The sequence below is a fragment of the Pelophylax lessonae genome (assembly GCF_965119305.1).
Source record: "Pelophylax lessonae genome assembly, chromosome: 6".
NCBI classification, from domain to species: Eukaryota; Metazoa; Chordata; class Amphibia; order Anura; family Ranidae; genus Pelophylax; species Pelophylax lessonae.
The window spans coordinates 42,837,400-42,865,263 of NC_138773.1; the positions used below are offsets into that span (position 1 = coordinate 42,837,400).

Consider the following 27,864-nt stretch of genomic DNA (forward strand, 5'->3'; position numbering starts at 1 on the left):
TCCCCAGTTTTTCCAAAACCGAATCCAAGTCTGCACCGAGTATTAAATTATTATGAGCATAATTTTGCTTTAGAAGCCCCATCCCCTGCCCAGGCTTTAAGCTAGATCGCCCATCTAGCCTAGTTTATGAGGGCCGTACATCTAGCTCAGGGATCCTCAAACTACGGCCCTCCAGCTGTTGCAGAACTACACATCCCATGAGGCATTGTAAAACCCTGACATTCACAGACATGACTAGGCATGATGGGAATTGTAGTTCTTGAACAACTGGAGGGCCATAGTTTGAAGACCCCTGATTTCTAGCTGAAAACCTAATGGCCTCTACAGAAGTGTCTGCAATACAAGCGACCGTTTTGTAGAGAATGGGGAGCGGGACCAAAATCTCCTCTTTAGAGGTGTCCTGTCCTAGGAGGATTTTCAACTGCTTCAACCAGAAATCCAGTGTCCTGGCAACCCTGGTGAATGCGATGGCTGGAAAGTTAGCAGCCCCTGCATCCCATGCTTTCTTAAAATAAGCTTCTGCTTTTCTATCCATGGCATCTTTTAGAGCCCCTGCGTCTGTAAAAGATAGGTCTGATTTTCTAGCCACTTTAGATAGATCTGCATCCAGCTTTCCCGGTGAGAAAGACCTTTTCTGGCTCCCTCCATTCCCCCAGCAATTTTCTAAACATAGAGCTAGTTTCTTTTTTAGGTAATGCATGTATGCAGTCTTGGCAAAGCACTTTCTTTCAGGCGGATGACAACTTTTGTTTGCACGAGGCACATTTCTTTTTAGGGGGTTCCCCAGAGAACATTCTAACCTTTTCTTCACAGCTCTTGCCCTGCCAAGCACAAGCGGACATCAAGTAGTAAAGAAATAGTCAAGCACAACACCATATACAAACAAGGGAGAACGGGAGGTCCACCAGTCACTCCCACACCTTGCCACATGTTTAGTATAAAACACCCGAAGGAACTACTAATGCCCCTCCACCAGTGTCAGGAAACAGAGTTGATGATGAACCTCCACCACTCCCTTACCTTAGGGCCAGGAGCCACATGCATCCCCCTCATCCATCTCCTTTGCAGCAGCCACCTCCATTAATGTGCAGGGAGTCTGGGCTTGCAACGTCCTTTTAAGTGCATGGAACGTCCAACTGGCACTGCCCTTTGTCAGTCCTGGACCGGCCCTGTGGATTGGAGAGCTGGTCCAATGCTGCAGCATCTGTCCCCACTTTGTGGCCGGTTCCCTTGGCCGCCAGGTTTCCCAAACGACGGCGGCCCATAACCAAAATGGCCGCTGTGACACTTCCGCTGCATCACTTCAGCCTGATTCCTCAAGGCCGGAAATGGCGCAGCTCCAGTGTTTCCTGCTCCATCGAGAGCCTCCACGCTGCCAGCAACTGGGAACGCAGCCTGGGCACAGAAAACATGCCGCTGCACAGGATCTGCAAGCCTCTGCAACCCTCCAGGGACTGGGTAAGCCTCCTTTGTGGCTACACCTGGAGGAAACAAAGTCAAGAGGCAGAGGGGTCCCTCAATCCCCTAGGTTATTGGGGGGCCAAGTTCCCCTGGGACACTGCCCCAGTTAAGGAGGGGACAGGGTCAGGAGGCAACTGCCACCTAGCATCAAGGCCTGAAGGTATGAAGCTTTTAGCATTCTTGAAGTGATCCTGTCTGGCTGAGGAAACACACAATACTGAGGGACTGTCTCAAACCTGTATTTAAACTAATGTGGATTGCGTTTCCTCTGCTAGGTGGGAGGAGCCTATTTCTAATTAAGCCACCCTGGAAGATGACTGAGTAAAAATATGTTTAATATAGCATGTTAAAAAGTATTATTATACAGGATTTATATAGCGCAGTTTGTACAGTGCTTTAGAACATGAGGGCAGACCATAGAGTTAAAATACAAATCAATGAGAGAGATTGGGCTCAAAGATAATAATGACAAGAGGAACTGACACATACAGGTAATACTTGATTATTGCAATGTGTAAAATACCTATTTTAACAAGGTAAAGTGCAGAGGGTCAGGGCAGCCAATTAGCAATCATCATAATTCAGTTCTGTCTGCATGCTGCTGAGCACTAACCTGAATCAGGGACTTATTGGGTCGTCTTTATATTGTAGTATCAGATTGTGCTCCACTACAGCAACAGAATACAAAAATATTCATTATATTAATAATGAAACATATTAAAAAAAAATACAACTGGAGATCAGACTTATTCTTACTCAGATTATAATAACAGATACAGACAAGTGTGGTGACCAGAAGATGATAATAGGGAATGTTCCAGGCACGGCACAGGAGGTCTTTGTAGAATACAGGAGGTTTATTATACATTCTGATACAATCTTCACTTTTTTGGGAGGTGGATTCCACTTCGGCATTTTTTTTTTTAATCTACAATATAATATAATATAATATAATGGGATCCACATCCCAAAATGTCGGAAGTTTGTATGTTATGCAGAGATGTATAGTAACGAAGTAGAACTACTTAAGTACTGTACTTAAGTACCGAAATGCGGTATCTGTACTTTCCTAGAGTAGAATTTTTTTCTCCTACTTCTACTTTTACTTCACTACATTTTTTCGATGATTTTGATACTTCTACTCAAGTATTTTTTTTTTGTGCTGCATAGTTACTCGTTACTTTTAAAAAAATTACCACTGCCAGAACAGTAGATGGCAGGTTGCATAAAGCTCAAAAAAATGTGTATAATGTCATTTGTAAATCAGCGCATACGAAAATAAAGGCTGTGTATAATAAAAGCTGCTATACCAAATCTTTCCAATAAAAAGAAAATATGAAACAAACAAATAAATGGTGCTACAGCGCTTAAAGTGCATCAAGAAACTACTAACAAACACAGGTTAATCATTTGAATAAATCATTTGAAATAATAAAAACAATATGATGTTCAAACTTTTGACTTATTTCTTTAATAACTACATAACACAGTACTTGTACTTCTACTTTCAGTACTTGAGTAGAATTTTTTTTTCAAAACTACTGGTACTTTTTACTTTTAGTACTTAAGTAGCAAATTTTTTGAAAAAACTACTTGCAATACTTAAGTAAAAAAAATGTTGAATACTTTAGTACTTCTACTTAAGTAACTTTTTCTGCGAGCACTTCCACTTCTACTCAAGTAATTTTTTGATCGAGCACTTGTACTTTTACTCAAGTAGAAATTTCCAGTACTTTATACAAGTCTGATGTTATGTGTGTAAAGTTAGGTTATCATCTCTGTGTATATGATGGAGAATATACACCCAGAAGTTGGGGTCCTCCCAGACTTCCCTTACCATAGGATATTTCTACATACATGTGTGTAATGACATTTCAACATTAAAGTTTAAAATAAAAAAAATATATATAAAAGGCAATTTATTCTTGATCAATATGCAGTGGTAAATATAAATAACCAACTACGGTATATGGTTAGGGTGCAAAATCTCTAATGCACTCCACATTCACAGACACTTACTGACATGTATGGACGGTGTACTGAGCTGTATGTGTGCTGCACTGTGTATACTGACATGTATGGACGGTGTACTGAGCTGTATGTGTGCTGCACTGTGTATACTGACATGTATGGAGGGTGTATTGAGCTGTATGTGTGCTGCACTGTGTATACTGACATGTATGGACGGTGTACTGAGCTGTATGTGTGCTGACATGTATGGGACGGTGTACTGAGCTGTATGTGTGCTGCACTGTGTATACTGACATGTATGGAAGGTGTACTGAGCTGTATGTGTGCTGACATGTACGGACGGTGTACTGAGCTGTATGTGTGCTGACATGTATGGACGGTGTACTGAGCTGTATGTGTGCTGCACTGTGTATACTGACATGTACGGACGGTGTACTGAGCTGTATGTGTGCTGCACTGTATTTCCTAATTTGCAAACAAAATAATGCATTGTGTATGCAGGCCAATAAACCGCTTGCCGACCGCCGCACGACTATATACTGCGGCGGTCAGCCTCTCACAGGCAGAGTGACGTATCGGTACGTCACTAGCCTGGGAGGGTCTGGGGAGCGAGCGCGCGCCGCCGGCGGCGCGGTCACGGACCCCCCCGCGCGTGTGACCGGCGGACCCGATGTCCGCTGGCCACTCTGCGAACGGCGGGGGAGAAGGAGAAAGTCAGGCAGCTTGTGTAAACAAGCCACCTGTCATTCTCCTCGGTGTAAAGACACTGATCACACGGATCTACTATGTAGATCCGTTGATCAGTGTCCTTACAGCTCAAGCCACAGCCAATCACAGTAGAAAGCACGCCCCTAGGGACACACACAGCCCCTCCCTCCCAAATAAAGTTAACCCCTTCACTACCAGTGTATTTTTACAGTAACAGTGCATATGTATAGCACTGATTACTGTAGAAATATCACTGGTAACCCCAAAAGTGTCAAAAATGTCAGTCAAGGGTCCGATCTGTCCGCCGCAATGTCGCAGTCCCGCAAAAAAAAAAAAAAAAAAAAAAAAAAAAAAAAAAAAAAATCGCAGATCGCCGCCATTATGCGTTAAAAAAAAAGACAACAAAAATGACAAAAATCTTTCCCTTTGTTACTAAACGCGATAACTTTTTGTGCAAACATATCAAAATACGCTTTTTGCGATTTTTTTTACCAAACATAGGTAGCATAAAACAAATTGGCTGAAAATTATAAAAAAATTTTGATTTTTACATTTTTTTGGGGGGGAATTTCATATAAAAAAATGTGAAAAATATTGTTATTTTTGCAAAATTTACGCTCTTTTTTTGTTTATAGCGCGTGATCAAAAAAAAAAAAAAAAAAAAAAAAAATCGCACAGGTGATCAAATACCGCCAAAAGAAAGCTCTGTTTATGGGAAAAAAAGGACGCCAAATTCGTTTAGGTACAGCGTCGCACGACCGCGCAATTGTCCGTTAAAGTCACGCAGTGCCGAATCGCAAAATACCCCCTGGTCGTTTAGCAGCCAAATCCTCCGGGGCTTAAGTGGTTAATAGGCTGGCCAACTAATCGATTATGAAAATAGTTGACAACTACATTAAAGTGATAGAGTTCAAGTATTCCTTTCTTTTAATGTTGATGATTATGGCTTACAGGTAGTGACACCCCAAAATTCTGTATCTCAGAAAATTAGAATATTACATAAGACCAAAAAAAAAAAAGGATTTTTAATACAGAAATGTTGGCTTAGTGAAAAGTCTGTCCATGTACAGTATAGTATGCACTCAATACTTGGTTGGGGCTCCTTTTGCATTAATGACTGCATCAATGCGGTGTGTGGCATGGAGGCGATCAGCCTGTGGCACTGCTGAGGTGTTATAGAAGCCTGGGTTACTTTGATAGCGGCTTTCAGCTCATCTGCATTGTTGGGTCTGGTGTCTCTCATCTTCCTCTTGACAATACCCCACAGATTTTCTATGGGATTTAGTTCGGGCGAGTTTGCTGGCCAATCAAGCACAGTGATACCATGATCATGTGACCAGGTATTGGTACTTTTGGCAGTGTGGGCGGTGCCAAGTCCTGCTGGAAAATGAAATCAGCATCTCCATAAAGCTGGTCAGCAGAGGGAAGCATGAAGTGCTGTAGAATTTCCTGGTAGAGGGCTGCGCTGACTTTGGACTTCATAAAACACAGTGGACCAACACCAGCAGATGACACGGCTCCCCAAATCAGCACTGACTGGGGAAACTTCACACTGGACCTCATGTAACTTGGATTCTGTGCCTCTCCACTCCTCCTCCAGACTCTGGGACCTTGATTTCCAAATGAAATGCAAAATTTTCCACATTCAGTGATGATTTGGGGAGCCATGTCATCTGCTGGTGTTGGTCCACTGTGCTTTATCAAGTCCAAAGTCAGTGCAGCCCTCTACCAGGAAATTCTAGAGCACTTCATGCTTCCCTCTGCTGACCAGCTTTATGGAGATGCTGATTTCTTTTTCCAGCAGGACTTGGCACCGCCCACACTGCCAAAACTACCAATACCTGGTCACATGATCATGGTATTACTGTGCTTGATTGGCCAGCAAACTTACCCGACCTAAACCCCATAGAGAATCTGTGGGGTATTGTGAAGAGGAAGATGAGAGACACCAGACCCAACAATGCAGATGAGCTGAAGGCCGCTATCAAAGAAACCTGGGCTTCCATAACACCTCAGCAGTGCCACAGGCTGATCGCCTCCATGTCACATTGATGCAGTAATTCATGCAAAAGGAGCTCCGACCAAGTACTGAGTGCATTCTATACTGTATACTTTTCAGTATGTCAACATTTCTGTATTAAAAATCCTTTTTTTTTGGCCTTATGTAATATTCCAATCTTCTGAGATACTGAATTTCAGGGTTGTCACTAGCTGTAAGCCATAATCATCAACATTAAAGAAAGAATCACGTCAGGGTCAACAAAAAAAAAAAAAAAAAAAATTAAAAGAAAGAAATGCTTGAAATCTATCACTCTGTGTATAACGCTCTATATAAAATATATACTCTATAGGTTATAGTAACGTCGTATACATATGTGTTGGCCTAGCAGCCCCTCCCCCCATGAGATATATATATATATTTTTTTAAACATGCAATATGGTAGTTCCCTGCTCCCCCCCCCCCCCCATGATTGCAGGTAGGTCCCCCTGTGCTATTATATGCATACATTATATATATATATATATATATTCCTAGTAGACCCTCCCCCATATCATACAGGCAAGCCCCCCCCAGTGTCATATATACATGAGATATTGTACTGTATACATATATGGTGCCTTAGCAGCCCCCCCCCCCCCACACCATTATATATATATATATATATATATATATATATATATATATATATATATATATATACACACATACATACATACATACACATTATATATATATACCTATATTACACACACACGTAATACGGTGCCCCCCCATGTTTATATATATGTATACATGTAACATGGTGCCCCCCACCCATGCCTGCAGGCACCCCCAAGTGTTATATGTATCCATTACTATATATATATATATATATATATATATATATATATATGTCCTAGTAGCCCCCATATCATACAGTCAAGCCCTCCCAGTAAGAAATATACAATATAGTACTTTATACATATAATATGGTGTGCTAGCCCCCCCCCCCCCATATTATTCAGTGAGGAACCCCTCCCCTGTGTAATGTATACACATATAGTAAAGTATACATATGATATGGTGTCCTAGCAGCCCCCCCCCCCCCCAAGTGTATTATATATATACACATTACTAGATAATATATTTAGCTATATATAATATATAGTGATGTATTATATATATATATATATATATATATATATATATATATATATATATATATATATATATAATATGGAGCTCTCCACCCCCCTCTTCTTGCAGTCAGGTCCCCCCCCAGAGCCATAGAGACGAGATATATAACAAATATCGACAGACGGTATAATCATTCTCCCCTCTATGGTACTCTCAGGCACTCCCAGGAATATCCCCACACACACGGTGACCCCAGTGTGACCCCCACCCCTCACACACACAGGGTTCCCTGCGCTCACCTCACTCCTCACCTCTCGTCTGCTCCTGTTTACTCCTCGCACGGCACTCTGGGAGCTGTAGTCCCCGCCCCGGCCTGCGCACACCACACCTCCCAGCAGGCGACGCGCGCACTTCCTCTCTCTCTAGCGCGGGTGCTGCCCATTCGCTGGGAGATGGGATTCAAGATGATGTAACTTTATTGTTCAATGTGCGTAGGTAATAATGGGCTGATCTAGCTGAGCTCGCTTTATGACACAGTAGCACAGTAGTGTCACCATGAGCTGGGGGGATCTATGTTGGGGGGAAAGAATTGTGCTCCATTCTTTTATTAATATGTTACATTTTTTTTTATTTTATTTAGGTGAAGTTTAGATAATGTGTGCTTGTTTAGGACCTAAATAGATTATTATTATAAAATGTTTTATTATACATTATTATTATTATTAATAATGTACAAAATTATTAGTATTAATATACAATATTAATATTGTTATTATTCACTATTATTAATATACACAATTATTATTATTATTATTATTATTATACAATATTATTGTTGTTATTATTGTACATTATTGTTATTATTTTAAGCTATTATTATACAATATTATTATTCATATTATTAATATACACTATTGTTATTTTATATACGGTGCCTTGAAAAAGTATTCACACCCCTTGACATTTTCCACATTTTGTTACGACCAAAAACGTAAATGTATTTTATTAGGATTTTATGTGATAAACCGACACAAAGTGGCACATAATTGTGAAGTGGAAGGAAAATGATAAATGGCTTTCAACATCTTTTACAAATCTGTGGAAAGTGTGACTTGCATTTGTATTCACCCCCCAACCTGAGGCAATACTTTGTAGAACCGCCTTTCCCTGCAATTACAGCTGCAAGTCTTTTTGGGGATGTCTCTACCAGCTTTGCACATTCTAGAGAGACATTTTTGCCCATTCTTCTTTGCAAAATATCTCAAGCTCTGTCAGATTGGATGGAGAGCGTCTGTGAACAGCAATGTTCAAGTCTTGCCACAGATTCTCAATTGGATTTAGGTCTGGACTTTGACTGGGCCATTCTAACACATGAATATGCTTTGATCTAAGCTATTCCATTGTAGCTCTGACTGTATGTTTAGGGTCGTTGTCCTGCTGGAAGGTGAACCTCCGCCCCAGTCTCATGTCTTTTTCAGACTCTAACAGGTTTTCTTCTAAGATTGCCCTGTATTTGGATCCATCCATCTTCCCATCAACTCTGACCAGCTTCCCTGCTGAAGAAAAGCATCCCCACAACATGATGCTGCCACCACCATGTTTCACAGGGTGCTCAGGGTGATGTGCAGTGTTAGATTTCCGCCACACATAGTGTTTTGCTTTTAGACCAAAAAGTTCAATTTTGGTCTCATCTGACCAGAGCACCTTCTTCCACATGTTTGCTGCCCCCCCCCCCCCCCACATGGCTTCTCTCAACTGCAAACGGGACTTCTTATGGCTTTCTTTCAACAATGGCTTTCTTCTTGCCACTCTTAAATAAAGGACAGATTTGTGGAGCGCACGACTAATAGTTGTCCTGTAGACAGATTCTCCCACCTGAGCTGTGGATCTCTGCAGCTCCTCCAGAGTTCCCATGGGCCTCTTGGCTGCTTCTCTGATGAATGCTCTCCTTGCCCGGCCTGTCAGTTTAGGTGGACGGCCATGTCTTGGTAGGTTTGCGGTTGTGCCATACTCTTTCCATTTTTGGATGATGGATTGAACAGTGATCAGTGAGATGATCAAAGCTTGGGATATTTTTTATAACCTAATCCTGCTTTACACTTCTCCACAACTTTATCCCTGACCTGTCTGGTGTGTTCCTTGGCCTTCATGACACTGTTTGTTCACTAAGGGTCTCTTACAAACCTCTGAGGGCTTCACAGAACAGCTGTATTTATACTGAGATTAAATTACACACAGGTGGACTCTATTTACTAATTAGGTGACTTCTGAAGGCGAATGGTTCCACTAGATTTTAGTATCAGAGTAAAGGGAGCTGAATACAAATGCACCCCACACTTTTCAGATATTTATTAGTAAAAACTTTTAAAAACCATTTATAATTTTCCTTCCACTTCACAATTATTTGTTGGTCTATCACATAAAATTCCAATAAAATACATTTACGTTTTTGGTTGTAACATGACAAAATGTGGAAAATTGTAGGGGGTATGAATACTTTTTCAAGGCACTGTATATTTTTATTAATATTTTTAATATGCACCATTATTATTATACATCATTATTTTTATTATTATTATTATCATCATTATTATTATACATTATTATTATTATCATTATTAATATACATTATTATTATTATTATTATTATTATCATTATTAATATACATTATTATTATCATCATTATTATTATACATTATTATTATTATTATTAAGTGTATTATTATTAGTAGTACATTATTATTATTATGATGATTACTCTTAATATTTGTATACGTTATTATAATGTGTACATTTATTTTTATTATTATTATACAATAGTATTATTATTATCCTTATTTGCGCTGAGCGGCCAGAGGTTACTCGCTCAGCATGCGCACCATTCAGAGAGTGCTTCACATTTTCTCAATGAATGCAAATCGTTCTCTGATTGGGCGAGGGGGGATTTTGATGTCACTGCTCACCGATCTACCTTGTCCAATCAGCAAGAAGCTAGCAGCGATCACTGGAGTTGTGGTGTCTCCTGTACATCAGTAGTTTCCAGCTTCCAGGAACATTGGTCAGGTATGGTCTATACATAGTGTACATTGGTCCAAGCTAGACTAATATACTGTAACTGTGTAAAAATTGCCATAGCTGGCATTTTTCTTTAAAGTATATCTTGAAGCCAAAAACTTTTTTTTTTCACTTTGTATAGAATATGGATGGATTAGAGCCCCTGTCAGGTTTTTATTGCTGTCTTAATCTGATGGAGATTCACCCACTGAGGAGATTCACCTGCTCTATTTGTCCTTCTGGCCATCATCACCACACCCAAACTCTTTGGGTATCCCAGAACGAGAGTAGAGGGGAAATCCTCCAATGGGCACACATGTTCTGTCACTATCTGTCTATTCCTTTCCCTTTCCGGTTGTGTCTACAGTCAGGAAAAGGAGAACATTTCCCCATTAGGACACATTCCCTACATTATACTATACAGTACTCTATACAAAATAAAAAAAAATTGGCCTTTTAGTACAATGTAGAGCTAAAGAAAGCACCGGCAGCAGCATTGTCCCTGGAGGATGATCAGTTTTATTTTGGTGATGAAATTTGTATTGTGATAGACACAATAAAAACAACAATTACACATACAATGATGACATTGTCTATAGGCTGATGACACCATTGAGGCTTAAGAACCTCTGTCAGTTTTTTGTTAGCTGCCCGTGTCCTTAGGGTTCATCCACATCAGTGCATTGACCCGTATATCTGGGAAGAGTGCCAGGAATTTCACAGAGAGTTACCAGGATGAGTGTGAACACAACTGCTTATCACTATGTATGTGTGTGCAGGAGAGGGGGCCGCAACAAAAACTCCACAGGGGTTCTAATCCCCAATCACATCCATCTGTCCACAGTATATTCTATGTACATATCTTTCTTTCTCTCTCTCTTCCTTTCTTTCTTTCTTTCTTTCTTTCTTTCTTTCTTTCTTTCTTTCTTTCTTTCTTTCTTTCTTTCTTTCTTTCTTCTTCTCTCTCTCTTTTCTTTCTTTCTTTCTTTCTTTCTTCCCCTCTCTCTCTTTTCTTTCCTTCTTTCTTTCTTTCTTTCTTTCTTTCTTTCTTTCTTTCTCTCCCTCTCTCTTTTCTTTCTTTCTTTCTTTCTTTCTTTCTTTCTTTCTTTCTTTCTTTCTTTCTTTCTTTCTTTCTTTCTTTCTTTCTTCCCCTCTCTCTCTTTTCTTCCTTTCTTTCTCTCCCTCTCTGTCTCTTTTCTTTCTTTCTTTCTTTCTTTCTTTCTTTCTTTCTTTCTTTCTTTCTTTCTTTCTTCCCCTCTCTCTCTCTATTTTCTTTCTTTCTTCATTTCTTTCTTTTCCTCTCTGTCTCTTTTTCTTTTTTTCTTACTTTCTTTCTTTCTCTCCCTCTCTTTTTCTTTTCTTTCTTTCTTTTTTTCTTACTTTCTTTCTTTCTCTCCCTCTCTCTCTCTTTTCTTTCTTTCTTTTTTTCTTACTTTCTTTCTTTCTTCCCCTCTCCCTCTCTTTTCTTTCTTTCTTTCTTCCTTTCTTTCTCTTCCTCTCTGTCTCTTTTTATTTCTTTCTTTTTTTTTCTTATTTTTTCTTACTTTCTTTCTTTCTCTCCCTCTCTCTTTTCTTTCTGTCTTTCTTTCTCTCCCTCTCTCTCTTTTCTTTCTTTCTTTCTTTCTTTCTTTCTTTCTTTCTTTCTTTCTTTCTTTCTTTCTTTCTTTCTTTCTTTCTTTCTTTCTTTCTTTCTTTCTTTCTCCCTTTCTCACTCTTCCTCTCTGTCTCGTTTCTTTCTTTCTTTTTTTTTCTTACTTTCTTTCTCTCCCTCTCTCTCTCTTTTCTTTATCTATCTATCTATCTATCTATCTATCTATCTATCTATCTATCTATCTATCTATCTATCTATCTATCTATCTATCTATCTATCTATCTATCTATCTATCTATCTATCTATCTATCTATCTATCTATCCATCATCACCATCTAATAGATAATGTACCAGGTCCCCCGTGGTTACCATCCTTTGCCCCCTGTCCCTGGTATCAGACACAATAGAGGAGATATTAGCGTGTCAGCGATGATGGAACATTCTTAGTCACCCTCATGCTGGAGGTGATGTGATGAATACAGAGGAGACCATGGATGGAGGCCGCCCAGGCAGGCGGGGGGTTAAGTTACTAGCAGGAGAGGTAGCAACAGGGACACAAACACAGACAGAAGTGTCCTCTGCACATTACTAGGCGTTCCTCCATCTCCTAGCAACCACCGAAAACTTCCTAGGCCTGCACACAGGAGGCATGGCTGCAAGGGTTGCTAGGAGGGGGCAGTATGTGAGACAGGGCACCCAGCAGCATGCACCCGCTGGTCTGAGGAGCTAGCACTCTACATTCCTTTACGTACAGCAGCTCTGATTTTTTTTGTTTACTGTTGGATAAGGTAAGGATTTTAGTAGTAGAGTTTTGCAGTGGAATAGGTATGCGTGAGCTAAAAGCTATTTCATGGCCATGAATATTAGTATGTAATATATATATATATATATATATACTGTATCTATCTATTTATCTATATATATATATATGTATATATAGATATCTATATATACACACATATATATATATATATATATATGTGTGTGTGTGTGTGTATGTATACAGTATATAGTAATATAGTATATATATATATATATATATATATATATATATATATATATATATATATGTATGTATATATATATATATGTATATATATATATATATATATATATTTACCTGTGTATGTATATAATGTATATATAAACACAGTATACAGTATATCTACATACTGTACATGCGGGAAAAATATAGATATGCAACAAACATCAAAAACATAAATATATATTTATATATTGATTTATACAACAGACACACTATTTATATAGGATGTTTTTTATGTCAACATATTTATTTCTACTTTCTGTTGCTCTGCTACAATTATATATATTTTTTTACTGTTGCAACAAATGTTATATAAAAAATCTTGATTGATTTTCTTTTATTAATTATTTTTCTATACCTTTTAATCTAAAAAAAAAAAAAACGTTTTAATCTTTATTTTTTCGATTATTAGTTTTCTAAATAATAGAAAAAACTACACACCCACATATTTTTAGATTGATATAGTTGAGAAAAAAAATAAACATATATATGCAAAAACACATAAATATATTTTTATATATGTAGTTATACAACAGACACAAATAATTTATGGGCAGATTTATTTAGTATGTATGTTTATTTTTATCTTCTGATGTTATGTTACAATTGTATTTTTATTTACTGTCTCAATCAATGTTAGACAAAATGTTTGCTGATTTTTTTTTACCTTTACAGTAGTGCATTAAAAAAATATATATATATTTTGGTTCTTTTAATTCATTATTTTTGCATTTTGTTTAATATTTATTATAGCTTATATATTTTTTTAGAAGGTAATAAAATGACTTTTTGCAGTGGACATTGCTTAAAAATTCAAGGTTCTCTTACAGAGTAAGACCCTCAAGCACACACACGAGGAGAAAAGTTTATAGTTATATAAAATATAGTTATCTTGAAGGGCCCTTTCACGCCTCTCCATTGCAGTATGGCATCAGTTAACATGCATAGCGGAAGGGATGTCCATTCATTGAATGGTCTGCTTATTCACCTGAATGGACAAAAAGAAAAACACACCTGCACCTTTTCTTTCCTCACGCACAAGAAAGAATGGTAGTGAGGTGTGTTATGGAGTTGTGGGGTGCCATAAAAATAAAATAAAATAAATGGCAACACAACACACCAATATGCTGAAGGTGCATTGGTAAAATGAAAAGGTGTGAAGCCAGCCTATACTCCGGCCTCTGCCCATGGCACCAAGGCAGAGGTGACATCATGGCCTTTCTGTTGAGATCATTGGAATGCTGAGGATTCCAGAACATGCAAGAGCACTGGAGTTTGCACTTGTAAGTTTTGGGGTGCACAGCGCTCCCAGGATATTTCTAGGCCCATGATGCCACTATCTCATAGATGGCATGGGCAGAAGGTGTAAAGTATATATGTTTTTTAACTCTTCTCCCAATGTTTGTGTTTTTCCTTTGATTGATGAAAAAATAGACATATCCTGTGACATGTCGTTCTACTTTAGTAAGAAACCCACTATATTGCTGTTCAATCACCCTCAAGCTAGCCATCCATGGAACCTTCTAATTGTATAAATCTTTTTAGATTTGTCATCCACTATGTAATAAGAGGGTGGACCTAAATAATCCTTTTAACTTCTACCCAGTAGGTTAGACCCTCACACAGCTGACGGACGTTGATGGTGAAATTGTAGGAAATTGCATAATCATAAAGTGCGAGGCCAGCTTGGACAATTGTCACCTGAACTGGTGTCCGTGTCCCCATTAGAAGAGTTCCTCTCTATTCCTGTTTTAGTCACAACTGTAATATTTTATATTTCCTATTACTTTCTGTGTTTACCAGGACAATTAGAGGTTGAATCTCCCCAATAACTCCCTGATAGTACAGCATGAAGAAAATTGCCGTAAGATATGAGCCACACCCCTATATGCTGCAAAACCAATATAAAGAAAAAGTGGGGCTTTGAAGGCTCAGCTGAGATGGTCAAAAGACTTGAATGCCACACGGTAATAATTAAAAATACATTTTATTAACCACTTAAGCCCCGGAAGATTTTACCCCCTTCCTGACCAGGGGGTATTTTGCGATTCGGCACTGCGTGACTTTAACGGACAATTGCGCGGTCGTTCGACGCTGTACCTAAACGAATTTGACGTCCTTTTTTTCCCACAAACAGAGCTTTCTTTTGGTGGTATTTGATCACCTGTGCGATTTTTTAATCATGCGATATAAACAAAAAAGCGCGTCAATTTTGCAAAAATAACAATATTTTTCAAATTTTTTTATATTAAATTCCAAAAAAAAATATGTAAAAATCAAAATTTTTTAACATTTTCGGCCAATTTGTTTTATGCTACATATGTTTGGTAAAAAAAATCGCAAAAAGCGTATTTTGATTGGTTTGCGCAAAAGTTATCGCGTTTACTAACAAAGGGAAAGATTTTTGTCATTTTTGTTGTTTTTTTTTTAACGCGTAATGGCGGCGATCTGCGATTTTTTTTGCGGTACTGTGACATTGCGGCGGACAGATCGGACTCTTGACTGACATTTTTGACACTTTTGGGGTTACCAGTGACATTACTACAGTAATCAGTGCTGTACATATGTACTGTTACTGCAAAATGACACTGGTACTGAAGGGGTTAACTTTATTTGAGAGGGAGGGGCTGTGTGTGTCCCTAGGGGCGTGATTCTAACTGTGATTGGCTGTGGCTTGGGCTGTAGGAACAATGATCAACGGTCCTACATAGTAGAACCATGTGATCGTTGTTTCTACACAGGGGAGAATGACAGGCGGCTTGTTTACACTAGCCGCCTGACTTTCTTCCTCTGCAGCGGCGATCGCAGAGTGACCGGCGGACATCGGGTCCGCCGGTCACACGCGCGGGGGGGTCCGTGACCACGCGGGAGCGGGTGCACGCCTCCGGGGGCGCGCGCTCACTCCCTAGACCCTCACAGGCTAGCGACGTAGATCTACGTCACTTTGCCTGTGAGGGACTGACTGCCGACGTAAATCGTCGTTAGGCAGTCGGCAAGTGGTTAAGTATCAATCAATAAAAAGGCATGAAACCATGCCTAAAGACACACATATATATATGATAGACACATATGTTAAAATTCGGAACACTACGTAGGTAACCAGATGGTACAAGTCTCAAGAAAGTTGGATATGGTCCCTGTGCTGCCAACGCGTTTCGCTTGACTTCGCTTCTTCAGGGCTTAGGGCAGAGACCAGAGAACCAGCTAGTGTTCCAAGTTGACGCAGATCAATGATCCGGACACGATATGTAAGGAGTAATGATATATCTGAGTAGACATGGACCATATATCCAAATTATACTGTGAGACGTATTGGTACATCTACTATGTAGTAGGCGGTACACTAATTTTTATTTCATTATCAAGGTAATTCATGTAGGTCCCAAAGCATACTTAGTATCTGATGATTCGGAAACACTACTATGGAAGGATATCAATATTATTTCCTTCGCATTAGTGCAAAATAGTTTGGGCAGGCAATTCTGTATGGATAGTACACGATGTACCCGGGTGTCCAAGTCTTCCGTATTATTGTATAGACTAAGGACGCTATATACGACAATCCCGGGTGTCCATATCTATATGGAGGGGACTTGTTGCCCCTTTGTACATCCTCTCGTAGCGTAGCCTGCCATGCCTTTTTATTGATTGATACTTAATAAAATGTATTTTTAATTATTACCGTGTGGCATTCAAGTCTTTTGACCGTCTCAGCTGAGCCTTCAAAGCCCCACTTTTTCTTTATATTGGTTTCCCTGATAGTACACTCTGCAACCTTAAGCAATAAGAATTCCATGGAACACTTCAGGCTCCACACCTCGGCATGCATTTTATTAATGTGACATGATGAAATGTGGGCCGCAGTGTAAACATTGAGGTGTCCACCTGATAGCAGTGTCCGCTATGCGCTATACATAGACTCCTATGTAGCTTAAAAAAGAAGGATCATGAAGGGGAAGAGTGTAAAGGCTGCACAGCGTATTACTGGCTTCACTAGAGGGCAGCTGTTTTTATAGGAGTTCCAAAAACAGCCATATATGGTTAACCAAAAATATTAAAACATTCTGAGTAAGGTGCATCAAATTAAACAAGGAATTTCATAAATGGAATATCCTCAATGATTTTAGGTCTGTCTCTGGGTGTGAAAAGTTGTATGCACTTTTTTACTTCTGACTGGTAATCCTCTATATTCCTTCCAGGTCTGCCGCCATAATGTCCAGCTCTGTTTCTCTTCAGGAGCTTTTGAATTTAGCCATAGGTTCTCCTGAACTCGGGGCTGTAAACTTCAACGCCCTCCACTCTCTGCTCCACGGTGTACTGGATCACCTACAGCTTGGGGATGTACGAAGAAAACTGTCCCCGGAGGAGAGGGAGTTCATCCAGCCAATGTCAGTTCAAGTGGAGGACACCGGCAGACCGTCCACTTTCTTCCACCAGCTACAGGACAAAGTATCCAAGATGGAGGCCAGACTTCTCCAGCTAGACTCCCTGCCCAGCTCTACCAGCCTTCTCCAAGGTAGCCAGTCGCAGAACAAACCCGTGGAGGAGATGTGGCAACTCATGCAGCTCAAGAAACGGATGGAGGTCAACGAAAATGGAGTGACTAAGGTCAGATGTTTCCAAAGTTGGCTGATAATTTTAAAGCCTGATGCCAGAGAAACATAAAAAAAAATGGAAAGGATTAGCTAACCTGGCAAATTTTTAAAGAGAATGGGTTCCTTTGTCCAGTTAAGGTAAAGTGACAGATTCTATTAACAGTGCACTTTTCCCAACCGCTACACACACCTTCCCCATTCTCCCCCACCATTCTGATTTGAATCCTTGGAAATACTTGGTACCTCTGGAACATTGGTGACTATCTCCCCTTGCTCCCAGGACTAAGTGCTTGGGTCAAATCAAAGTGGTGTTGAAGCTTGCCACCAATCCCTTCCCTAACCTAACACATTCTTATTGGGCCATAGCTATGACGGGAAGCCTCACTGGCCAGTATAAATGTGCAGTAAGGGGTAGCTGTGGGTGTTAGGCTATAGTAACTCCTGTGAGCATGCTTGGGATTTATGCCATCCGTGGCCTGCCAATCAGTAGGATGTGGAAGAATCCCGGGACAAAATGTCAATGGCAGTGATAGATCGATGAGGGAGAACGCAGACACCACATCACTGTAAGGACGACACTGTTTGAGGTAAGTCTGCCATATTGTGCAATTATGGATAGAGCTCTTGGAGCCCATTTTTACTTTAGGGGAAAATTAAGTCCCACTAGATCACTTTATGCTGGCCCCTTTTGCAGGTATAGCTATGTAAACCATTAAAGTGGTTGTTAAGTCAACACAATAAAAACATCCCTCTGTGAAATAATGTTATGTGCCCCTGTGTCTGTGTTATATAAAAAAATATGCCGATCTGTACCTATATCAGAGCGTCTCCCGGTGCTCTCGTGACTCCTCGGGTCTCTCCTCTGCTCGGCTGACAGCTATAGCAGGCGGGGCCGAGCACTCCCGCTAACGTCAGGAGGGGAGGGGAGAGAGCCGAGCAGTCACGTGAGCGCCGGGAGACGCTCGGATATAGGTAAAGATCGGCATATATATTTTCTATAGCACAGACACAAGGGCGGGCCCATATTGTTATGTTACAGAGGTATAGGATGTTTTTATTGTGGTTATAACAGCAGCAGTGGGGGAGCACTAACACAAAGCAAACAGGCAGGGAGGGGAGGGGGGAGAAGACGGAGGAGAGGACAGAGAAGGACAGAGGAGAGCTGCGGATGATGGAGGCACGTAAATTGACCACGGTATCAGGGCTCAGCAGCCGTGATAAACTGTAGTCAGTTTACAGGGGGAAGTGTATAGCTAGACAGGATCAGCCAGGTTTTTTAGGTGATATAATGGGCCAAATTACACAGCACAAGCACTGTGCTGTTATTCATGCTTTAACTGCTTGCCGACCGCCGCAAGTAGATTTACTGCGGCGGTCAGCCCCTGCCAGGCAGAGTGACGTTAATTAACGTCACTAGCCTGGGAGGGTCTGGGGAGCGAGCGCGCGCCCGCGGAGGCGCGCTCCCGCTCCCGCGCGGTCACGCACCCCCCCGCGCGTGTGACCAGCGGACCCGATGTCCGCCGGCCACTCGGCGATCGTCGGGGGAGAGGGAGAATGTCAGGCAGCTTGTGTAAACAAGCTGCCTGTCATTCTCATCGCTGTAAAGACACTGATTACTCGGATCTAGTATGTAGATCCGTTGATCAGTGTCCTTACAGCTAGAGCCACAGCCAATCACAGTAAGAATCACGCCCCTAGGGACACACACAGCCCCTCCCTCCCAAATAAAGTTAACCCCTTCACTGCCAGTGTATTTTTACAGTAACAGTGCATATGTATAGCACTGATTACTGTAAAAATGTCACTGGTAACCCCAAAAGTGTCAAAAATGTCAGTCAAGGGTCCGATCTGTCCGCCGCAATGTCGCAGTACCGCAAAAAAAATCGCAGATCGCCGCCATTACGCGTTAAAAAAAAAAACAACAAAAATGACAAAAATCTTTCCCTTTGTTAGTAAACGCGATAACTTTTGCGCAAACCAATCAAAATACGCTTTTTGCGATTTTTTTTACCAAACATAGGTAGGATAAAACAAATTGGCCAAAAATGTTAAAAAATTTTGATTTTTACATTTTTTTTTTGGGGAATTTCATATAAAAAAATGTGAAAAATATTGCTATTTTTGCAAAATTGTTGCTCTTTTTTTGTTTATAGCGCGTGATCAAAAAATCGCACAGGTGATCAAATACCACCAAAAGAAAGCTCTGTTTGTGGGAAAAAAAGGACGTCAAATTCGTTTAGGTACAGCGTCGCACGACCGCGCAATTGTCCGTTAAAGTCACGCAGTGCCGAATCGCAAAATACCCCCTGGTCTTTTAGCAGGAAAATCCTCCGGGGCTTAAGTGGTTAAGGGAACAGGATCTGTTTTTTTTTTTTTGGGTAACAAACAATTTAAAAATGAGTGCCTATACTTAATCCAGAAATGCACTGTCTCACCCTCCTCTGTACATGCGCAGTTGCTCTCCATTTTAGGCACTGCAAGGTGATCAAATACCACCAAAAGAAAGCTCTATTTGTGGGAAAAAAAGGATATCAATTTTATTTGGGTACAGCGTCGCACGACTGCGCAATTGTCTGTTAAAGTAACGCAGTGCCGAATCGCAAAATAGGTCAGGAAGGAGGAAAATCCTTCCAGTCTTAAAGTGGTTAAATACCTAGAAGAAATTAATTAGTTTTTTTTTTTTAAGACACATTATCCATTAGTTAAGCTGTAATAACTTTTAAGAGAAATACGTGAGTGGTCTAAAGGGCCTTTTTACAAAGGTAAGGAGCTGTTCTTAATCATTTAATGATTTTGATCTTCTGTTTGCCTATTTTCTAGGCCATGAGTGCCTTCCAGGAACTTCTCAGCACCTTCAACAGTCTCCAGCAAGCCAACAACATGATGCAAGACAGATTGGCCTCCCTCAATGACCTGGTTACTAAGGTAAGTTCTGGATAGCAATACAGTCATTGAGCATCATTTCTCAGGTTGACTAAAGGAAGATGCATTGCCTTTAGTAGCCAACCAGGGGTTTCTTTAATTTGTCCAGTGCCTCATGAGAAAATAAAAAGAGGATTTTTACATGAAGTTATGGTCAATGTGACAGTTCTTCTTTCAGATGCTTGGGATAAATGAGCCAAGTTGTGACCCACTGACTAGAGTTATGTATAATAAAATCACCTGTGTGGGAATTCCATGCAAAAGGGCTTGTGTCATGGAGATTATTGCACCTACTGGGGTTAATTTACTAAAACTGGAGAGTTTCACAATCTGGTGTAGCTCTGCATAGAAACCAACCAGCTTCCATTTTTTTTTTTGTCAAAGCTTAATTGAACAAGCTGAAGTTAGATGCTCTTTGGCTACCATGCACAGCTGCACCAGATTTTGCACTCTTCAGTTTTTGTAAATCACCCCCACTTTGTCTACAGGGGTGATAGTCGACCAACTGGCAGGACAGATGTTAGAAAGCACTTGTCAGAGCATTTAGCAGGCTGATAGGTAGGTGAATCTCAGACCAACCAACCTAAACAGAGTTCCGTTTCCAGACATATAGACAGAGTGCATACTGGCAATACCAAAGTAACGGGTCAATGATCAGGATAAGCACTGACAAGCTTAGTATACAAACACATTTCAAGTTATACACAGGAAATATTCAAAGAATAAATAGAAAGACAAAGGTCAGACAGAACTCTGTCCAGGGTGTAAGCAGACAAACTAACCTGTAAGGCACTGGCTGAATGCCCAGCAGTTTATTAAAGCTTTCTTGATTAGGGCAGGGGTGCATTGCCAAGACCTGCACTGCAGGGCTGCTTATCAAGCAGCAGATGGTGAAGGCTGATCATTGCAGCTTGCATATCTGGGAGGGTTTTAGATAGACACTGGCTCTTTTCTGTTAGTATAGTAGTGTCTGTGTTTCAAAACTGTGTACTTTAATGTCCTGTTAATGTTTTTTCATTATTGATACCAGAGTTTGATGCTGTGTCCTACAGATAAACATTCGGGAGGTGGAGAAGAGACTGCAAGGCCTGGAGGAGCAAACACACAACATTCCACTGCTGATGGACAAGACGGTAAATGCCCGTACACACGATAAGAAAATGTAGGGAAAATTCGTCCGACGACCGATCTGCCGGTTTTCGGATTGTTAGTATGGTGCTTTCGACAGCCAACTCCGACTTTTCGGCTGACAAAAATTCCTGATGTGCAGGCTATATAATTTTTGTCGTTCGTAATACAACGTCCGATTTTCGTCTCATTAGTACAGAAAAAAATCTTAAGATCAAGACTAGGCATGCTCAGAGACGATAGAACACATACAAAGCAATCCAACACATGACATCACTTCTGAAGTAGAATTCTGTCGTACGGGAAAATTCGTATGAAAATAACCTCTTCACTTTCCACATCAGACTAGCATGCCACAAAAAAACGGACGACAGATCGTTCGATAATCTGATCGTGTGTATGGGGCTTAAGACTTTCCAAGACCAGACATTACCAATCAGCAGTGTGTGCATTACAAAATATAATTAAAGGGTAAGTCCAGGCAAAACCTAAGTAACGCTAAACCTGCTCTGTGTCACATTCTAACCCTAATCTATATAACCCTGTAAAGCAAAAATCACTGTACTTACCTATTCTGCAGCCGATCCGGTCCGGTCTCCAGCAGTGGAAGCTCTGTGCAGGAGAATACCGATAACGGCTGTGAAATGAATGGGAAGTGACATCCCTTGCTATGGGGCTTCCATTGACGGATGCCTCTCCTGCACTGTCCTCAACGCTAAAGTCCCCGCTGACAGCTGATGCTGGGACCGGACCAGATCGGCTGCAGAATAGGTAAGTACAGTGATTTTTGCTTTACAGGGTTAGATAGATTAGGTTTAGAATGTGACAGAGCAGGTTTAGCATTAGTTAGATTTTGCCTGGACTTATCCTTTATTGTTTTCTTAAATAGTACTTCTGACTTTATATCTGGCTCTTGTAGTTTCCTGCAAAGCAAGATTCAGTCTGGGAAAGAACAGGGTAATATTCAGATGGCAATCAGGTTTTACTAAATTTCACATCACGGGGCTGGAGAGAGAGCAGCGGATTGACCCCATCAGTGTGCTTGAGCTCCTTGGCTATCCAGTCAAAATTTGGTGTATTGACCAAGGTGTATTGCTTATACTGCTGTTGAGAAATTTGAGGTCTAACTCCTGTGTAACAAACCTAAACTATGTATTATCTGCTTTGCATACCATGAGTGTACACTACATACTGGGCACGGTTGAACTAACCTGTGCTTGAGTTTGATTATCCCCCATCTTACACTCCCCCACTAGTCTACATTCACACTGGGCGGCCATAAATGTTCCTGGGCACGCTTACATCATTGCATCTGCCAACCAGACCATAGTGATCCCCAGAGGTGGGGGACTTGAGTCACATGACTTGACTTAAGTCAGACTTAAGTCACCAGTTTGAGGACTTGAGACTTGCTAGACTAAAATTAATAAAAGACTCGACTTGACTTTGACTTGGTATTCATGACTTGAGACTTGACTTTGACTTCAGACTTATGACTCGAAATGACTTTACTTTTTTAAGTTATGAAATATTTGCATTTTCTCAAGATGTGTTAAAGCAAAATGAATGTGCCTGTTATGTTTTTGACACCACGGTCACTTAAAACACCTCAATGTGTTCTGATTTTTAGGACACTGGCTGTTTAACAATGGAAATACTAACATGTTTTTAGTGACTGTGTTGTTGAAACATGACCGGACGAAGGATTGTGAGCTGTTTGGGCATTCAAAGTGTTTCTTTAATATGCCAAGAAAAAAAACACTAAGCAGTTTTGTTAATGAAAAAAAAAAAAAAACCTATCCTGACCACTGACTTTTAACTGATTTAAAGGTGAAAGTTGGGGTAGATGAGTATTTTGACTTGATTTGTGACTTGACCAAAATAAATGACTTGACTTGCTTGACTTCTAGCAGGGACTCGACTTGACTTGCTTGATTTTCGCCACAGTAACTTGGGACTTGCTTGAGGCTTGAAGGTTAAGACTTGAGACTTGCTTGTGACTTGCACATGTGTGACTTACTCCCATGTCTGGTGATCCCTGCTTCCCTGATCAGTGATCTGTGGAGAGTTCTGTCCTCAGGCATGGTTTACAAAGGTTTACACCAGTACGGAATGCACGTAAGGGGCACGGTACGCTTAACTGTTCCCAGGCATGGTTTGGAGCACTCGCACTACACAAATGAACTAAACCAAGGGGGTGAACCCTGCACAGGCAGGGGTAAAACTGCCAGTGTGAGTGCATCTTTACATTTGTCTACCTAGGACCAACATAAGTATGCATACCGCACAGAGGCGTAACTAGAACCTTCAGGGCCCCGATGCAAGAAACCATGAAGGGCCCCCCAGACCCCTGGCCGGGGCCCTTCCCTTCAAGCCCGGGGCTCTTCCCACTAATCCTGGGGCTCTTTAATCTCATTGCATGGCCTTTTATTATGGTCCCGCATCAGGATCCTTTCACAAGTTCTGCAGCGGGCCCCCTTCCTGCAATCTTGGGGCCTCCCCACAGTGGTGAAATGCCAGGGCCCGGTCGCAAGTGTGACCTTTGAGATCCTAGAAGTTCACCCACTGGTTTGCTACCGGGCCCCCTGGAGCATGGGGCCCGGTAGTGATTGCAACCCCTGCAACCCCTGTAGTTACGCCCCTGATACCGCATACTGCTGGGGAAACTGACTATCACTCTAGTAGTCTACACTACTACAGCGATAGCCATGATTTTCTAGGTCCTTTTCAGAGCAGTTTCTCCTCTGAACGCTGACTACATTGGGGGCACCGACTCACCATTGCCACCATGCATAGAGCACCTTATTTTTGGTTTAATGAATACAAGGCATTTTCAGACTGGATGAGGAGAGAGGGAGGGGCAGTGACCACAATATCTTCACCTCATCCAATCAGAGAAGCCTTGCATTCACTAAAAAAAAAAAAATACAAAGCATTCTGTGAATGGCAGCAGTGCTGAGCAAGTGACCCCTTATGGTCACTAAGCAGAGTGGAAGATCCTTAACACAAGGCTCAGAAGATTTGTTGCTGTCACTGTAGTAGCACTGATTACTACAGTGGCACCTCTGGTATGAGATATGCATAGTTACATTGGTCCAAGCTTGACCAATGTAAGTATACAATACACATCACCCATACCCAGTGTTGCACCTCCCTAGTTAGGCTGTTGGGTACATTTGGTTTTTGTTTTCACTGTAGTGAGTGAAGCAGTGATTTATTGTTTTTGTCTGTTCAGGGTTTCCTAAGCTAAGTGTTTAATTTCTCCCACCTGTTTCTGGAAGAAGCTTTAAGGGCAGGTAGATGCAGATGATCAGTATGAATATTTTGCATACCTCATCAAATCCCTGGAAAGCGGTGTCCAGAAGGTGATAAATGTTTGGGAAGCTTCCATGCCTTTACTCTTCAGGGAGGGTTCCAGTCTCCTGGGAGGCTACTGCCCACAGGAGAAAGTTTTTGAGACAGGAGATTGCAGTCTGGGTCTCAGCAGGAGCTGGGCTGAGGGCCCGAGGAAGACTTCTAAAGGAGTTTTTAATGGAGCCGACTGGAGTAGGAGAATAATTTTTTGTATCTCCTTCACTGAGGATCTACCTGTGGAGGCCGGGTGGAAGACAGTTCCAAGGACATTGAGAGTAAAGACCTTGCTGTGGAATTTGGGTGTGCTTGTGCTAGAAGGGAGCTGGGCTGAGGTCCCAAGGAAGACTGGTAAAGGAGTATTTGCTGGAGGGCACTGCTCTGATGTCTGGTACTGGATGGAGAAGGATCTTTTTATCTTCTTCACTGATGATTTACCTGTGGAGGCCAGGTGGCAGACAATTCCAAGGACATTGAGAATAAAGACCTTGCTGTGAAATTTGGGTGTGCTTGTCCTAGAAGGGATCTAAGTGCCAGAGGTTGCTACATGGACTGGGGCTGCTCTGATAGAGTCCTAGATATACTTGCTATTCCCTGTTACCTCTAGGAAAGGCTGCTGTAGGAAGATTAGAGTGGTTTGTCTTCCCATTATTGCTATTGATCATTTTGAAGTATCCTGGGATCCTAAACCCCTCTTCTGTTGAAGTTCATCAGTAATAAATGCTATAAAGTCATCCCCTAGACTGAGCCTGTATTGCCGGTGTGTGCGTGGATCTGTGGTTGTGTGTTTGGTGGTCTCTGTGCTAGTAAGTTAGAACCCGGGCATATTCTCAACGACCTGAGGTGGTAAGTGCTACACTGGGGTTCAGCTTTAACCCCTAGGAGTTAAGCCTAACAATAAGTTGACTGAATTCTAATTACCGTATTTATCGGAGTATAACATGCACTTTTCCCCCTGAAAATAGAGTGCAAATAATGCGTGCGTGTTATATGCCAATATTTTTTTAACAAGCCAATTGGGGGGAGGGCGCCAGGAAGGGCGTTGGCAAATCACATATCTCCTGAATTACTGGTAACCGGGACCTTGCTTGCCAGTCAGTGGCGTACCAACGGGGGGGGGGGGGGGCAAGGGGCAGTCTGCCCTGGGTGCCACACATTGGGGGGGGGGGGGGTTGGGTGTTAGGCCAGCCACCCCGCCTCTCCTGGCCCTGGGACAGCCCTGCCAGTGTACTCTAAAGTTAAGAAAAAAATCACTGCCAGACCCTTTTTATAGATCCTACCTACATTGTGTCATTGAAAAACGGGTGCCTGTCAAAACCTTATTAGTTTCATTCTTTCTGATCGCTCTCCTCCTCACGTTCCTCTTCCTCCGAGTATAGCTTTAAATTGGAGGAGGATAGTAGTCACGTGACCGGCCATGAAACATCAGAGGAGGGGGGCTGTATAATGAAACGGGCTGTGTACTGTACAGTGGGAGGGGGCTGTGAAATGTATTGGGGCACTGTGTAAAATAAAGGGGCGCTACGTAATGTAAAAGGGGCTGCTTGATGTGCAGGGGGGCTGCATAATGTGCAGGGGGTCTATGTAATGTGCAGGGGGTCTGTGTAATGTAAAGGGGTCTGTGTAATGTACAGAGAGGCTGTGTAATGTGCAGGCGGTCTGTGTAATGTGCAGAGAGGCTGTGTAATGTGCAGGCGGTCTGTGTAATGTGCAGGCGGTCTGTGTAATGTGCAGAGAGGCTGTGTAATGTGCAGGCGGTCTGTGTAATGTGCAGAGAGGCTGTGTAATGTGCAGGGGGTCTGTGTAATGTAAAGGGGTCTGTGTAATGTGCAGAGAGGCTGTGTAATGTGCAGGCGGTCTGTGTAATGTGCAGAGAGGCTGTGTAATGTGCAGGCGGTCTGTGTAATGTGCAGAGAGGCTGTGTAATGTGCAGGCGGTCTGTGTAATGTGCAGAGAGGCTGTGTAATGTGCAGGCGGTCTGTGTAATGTGCAGAGAGGCTGTGTAATGTGCAGGCGGTCTGTGTAATATGCAGAGAGGCTGTGTAATGTGCAGGCGGTCTGTGTAATGTGCAGAGAGGCTGTGTAATGTGCAGGGGGTCTGTGTAATGTAAAGGGGTCTGTGTAATGTGCAGAGAGGATGTGTAATGTGCAGGGGGTCTGTGTGAAGTAAAGGGGTCTGTGTAATATGCTGGGGGGGGGCTGAGGAATGTAAAGGGGGCTGTGGAATGTGCAGGGGGGCTGTTGAATATGCATTAATATTAAATGATTTACCTTATAAGTGGAATAAATATTAATAAAAAAAAGTTCTGAGCTACCCTAATTTTTCTTCAAAGTTCAAATTATTTTTTTTGCTGAAACTTCCCTCTTAAAATGAAGGTGCGTGTTATACGCCTGTGCATGTTATACACCGAAAAAATATGATAATAATACATTAAAGAGGAGTTCCAGCCTGTAAAAAATACTGTAGCTGCTGACTTTTAATATATGAACACTTACCTGCCCAGGTATCCCGCAATGTCGGCACCCCTAGCCGATTTGCCCACCGGCTTCGGGTGCAGGCACCAGCATCTTCACTAAGGGAAACAGGAAGTAAAGTCTTGCGGCTTTACAGCCCGTTTCCTACTGCGCATGCACGAGTTCTGAATGGTCCCGCTGTCTTCTGGGACCTGTATGTCTCCCAGAAGGCAGGGGGGGGGGGGGCAAAATTTTGTAGATCGCCACAATTATTGTGCGGCGATCTCACCCAGAAGTGGGAGCGGGTACCTGGTTTTGACAGGTATACGCTCCCCCCCAAAAAAGTGCCAAATGTGGCAGTGGATGGGAGGAGGGTGCGAACAAGCAGAGCTGCCCCTTTTGGGTGGAGTTCTGCTTTAATTGAAGCTCACTGGATTACAAAGTGCCAACATCCCAGTGCTTAAA

The 27,864-nt window shown here is 41.6% G+C and overlaps 2 protein-coding genes across 4 annotated transcripts in view; one reads left to right on the plus strand and one right to left on the minus strand.

Annotated features, from left to right (window-relative positions):
• CDIP1 (cell death inducing p53 target 1) overlaps window positions 1-7,622 on the minus strand; it is a 39,128-nt gene extending 31,506 nt beyond the window's left edge. Inside the window, exon 1 of one of the 2 annotated variants that reach the window (XM_082260822.1) lies at window positions 7,558-7,622. The gene's annotated coding sequence lies outside the window, so the exon portion shown is untranslated. The remainder of the gene's footprint in view (window positions 1-7,557) is intronic. The other variant, XM_082260823.1, reaches the window with a different exon arrangement.
• Window positions 7,623-7,658: 36 nt separating this feature from the next.
• Window positions 7,659-27,864, plus strand: part of LOC309557940 (uncharacterized protein C16orf96) — a 61,517-nt gene continuing 41,311 nt past the window's right edge. Inside the window, exons 1-4 of one of the 2 annotated variants that reach the window (XM_082260813.1) lie at window positions 7,659-7,745; window positions 17,149-17,557; window positions 20,365-20,469; window positions 21,519-21,599. In XM_082260813.1, coding sequence (XP_082116939.1) covers window positions 7,744-7,745; window positions 17,149-17,557; window positions 20,365-20,469; window positions 21,519-21,599 — 597 coding nt within the window. In that variant the 5' untranslated portion in view covers window positions 7,659-7,743. Of the gene's footprint in view, window positions 7,746-17,056; window positions 17,558-20,364; window positions 20,470-21,518; window positions 21,600-27,864 lie in introns of those variants that run through there. The other variant, XM_082260814.1, reaches the window with a different exon arrangement.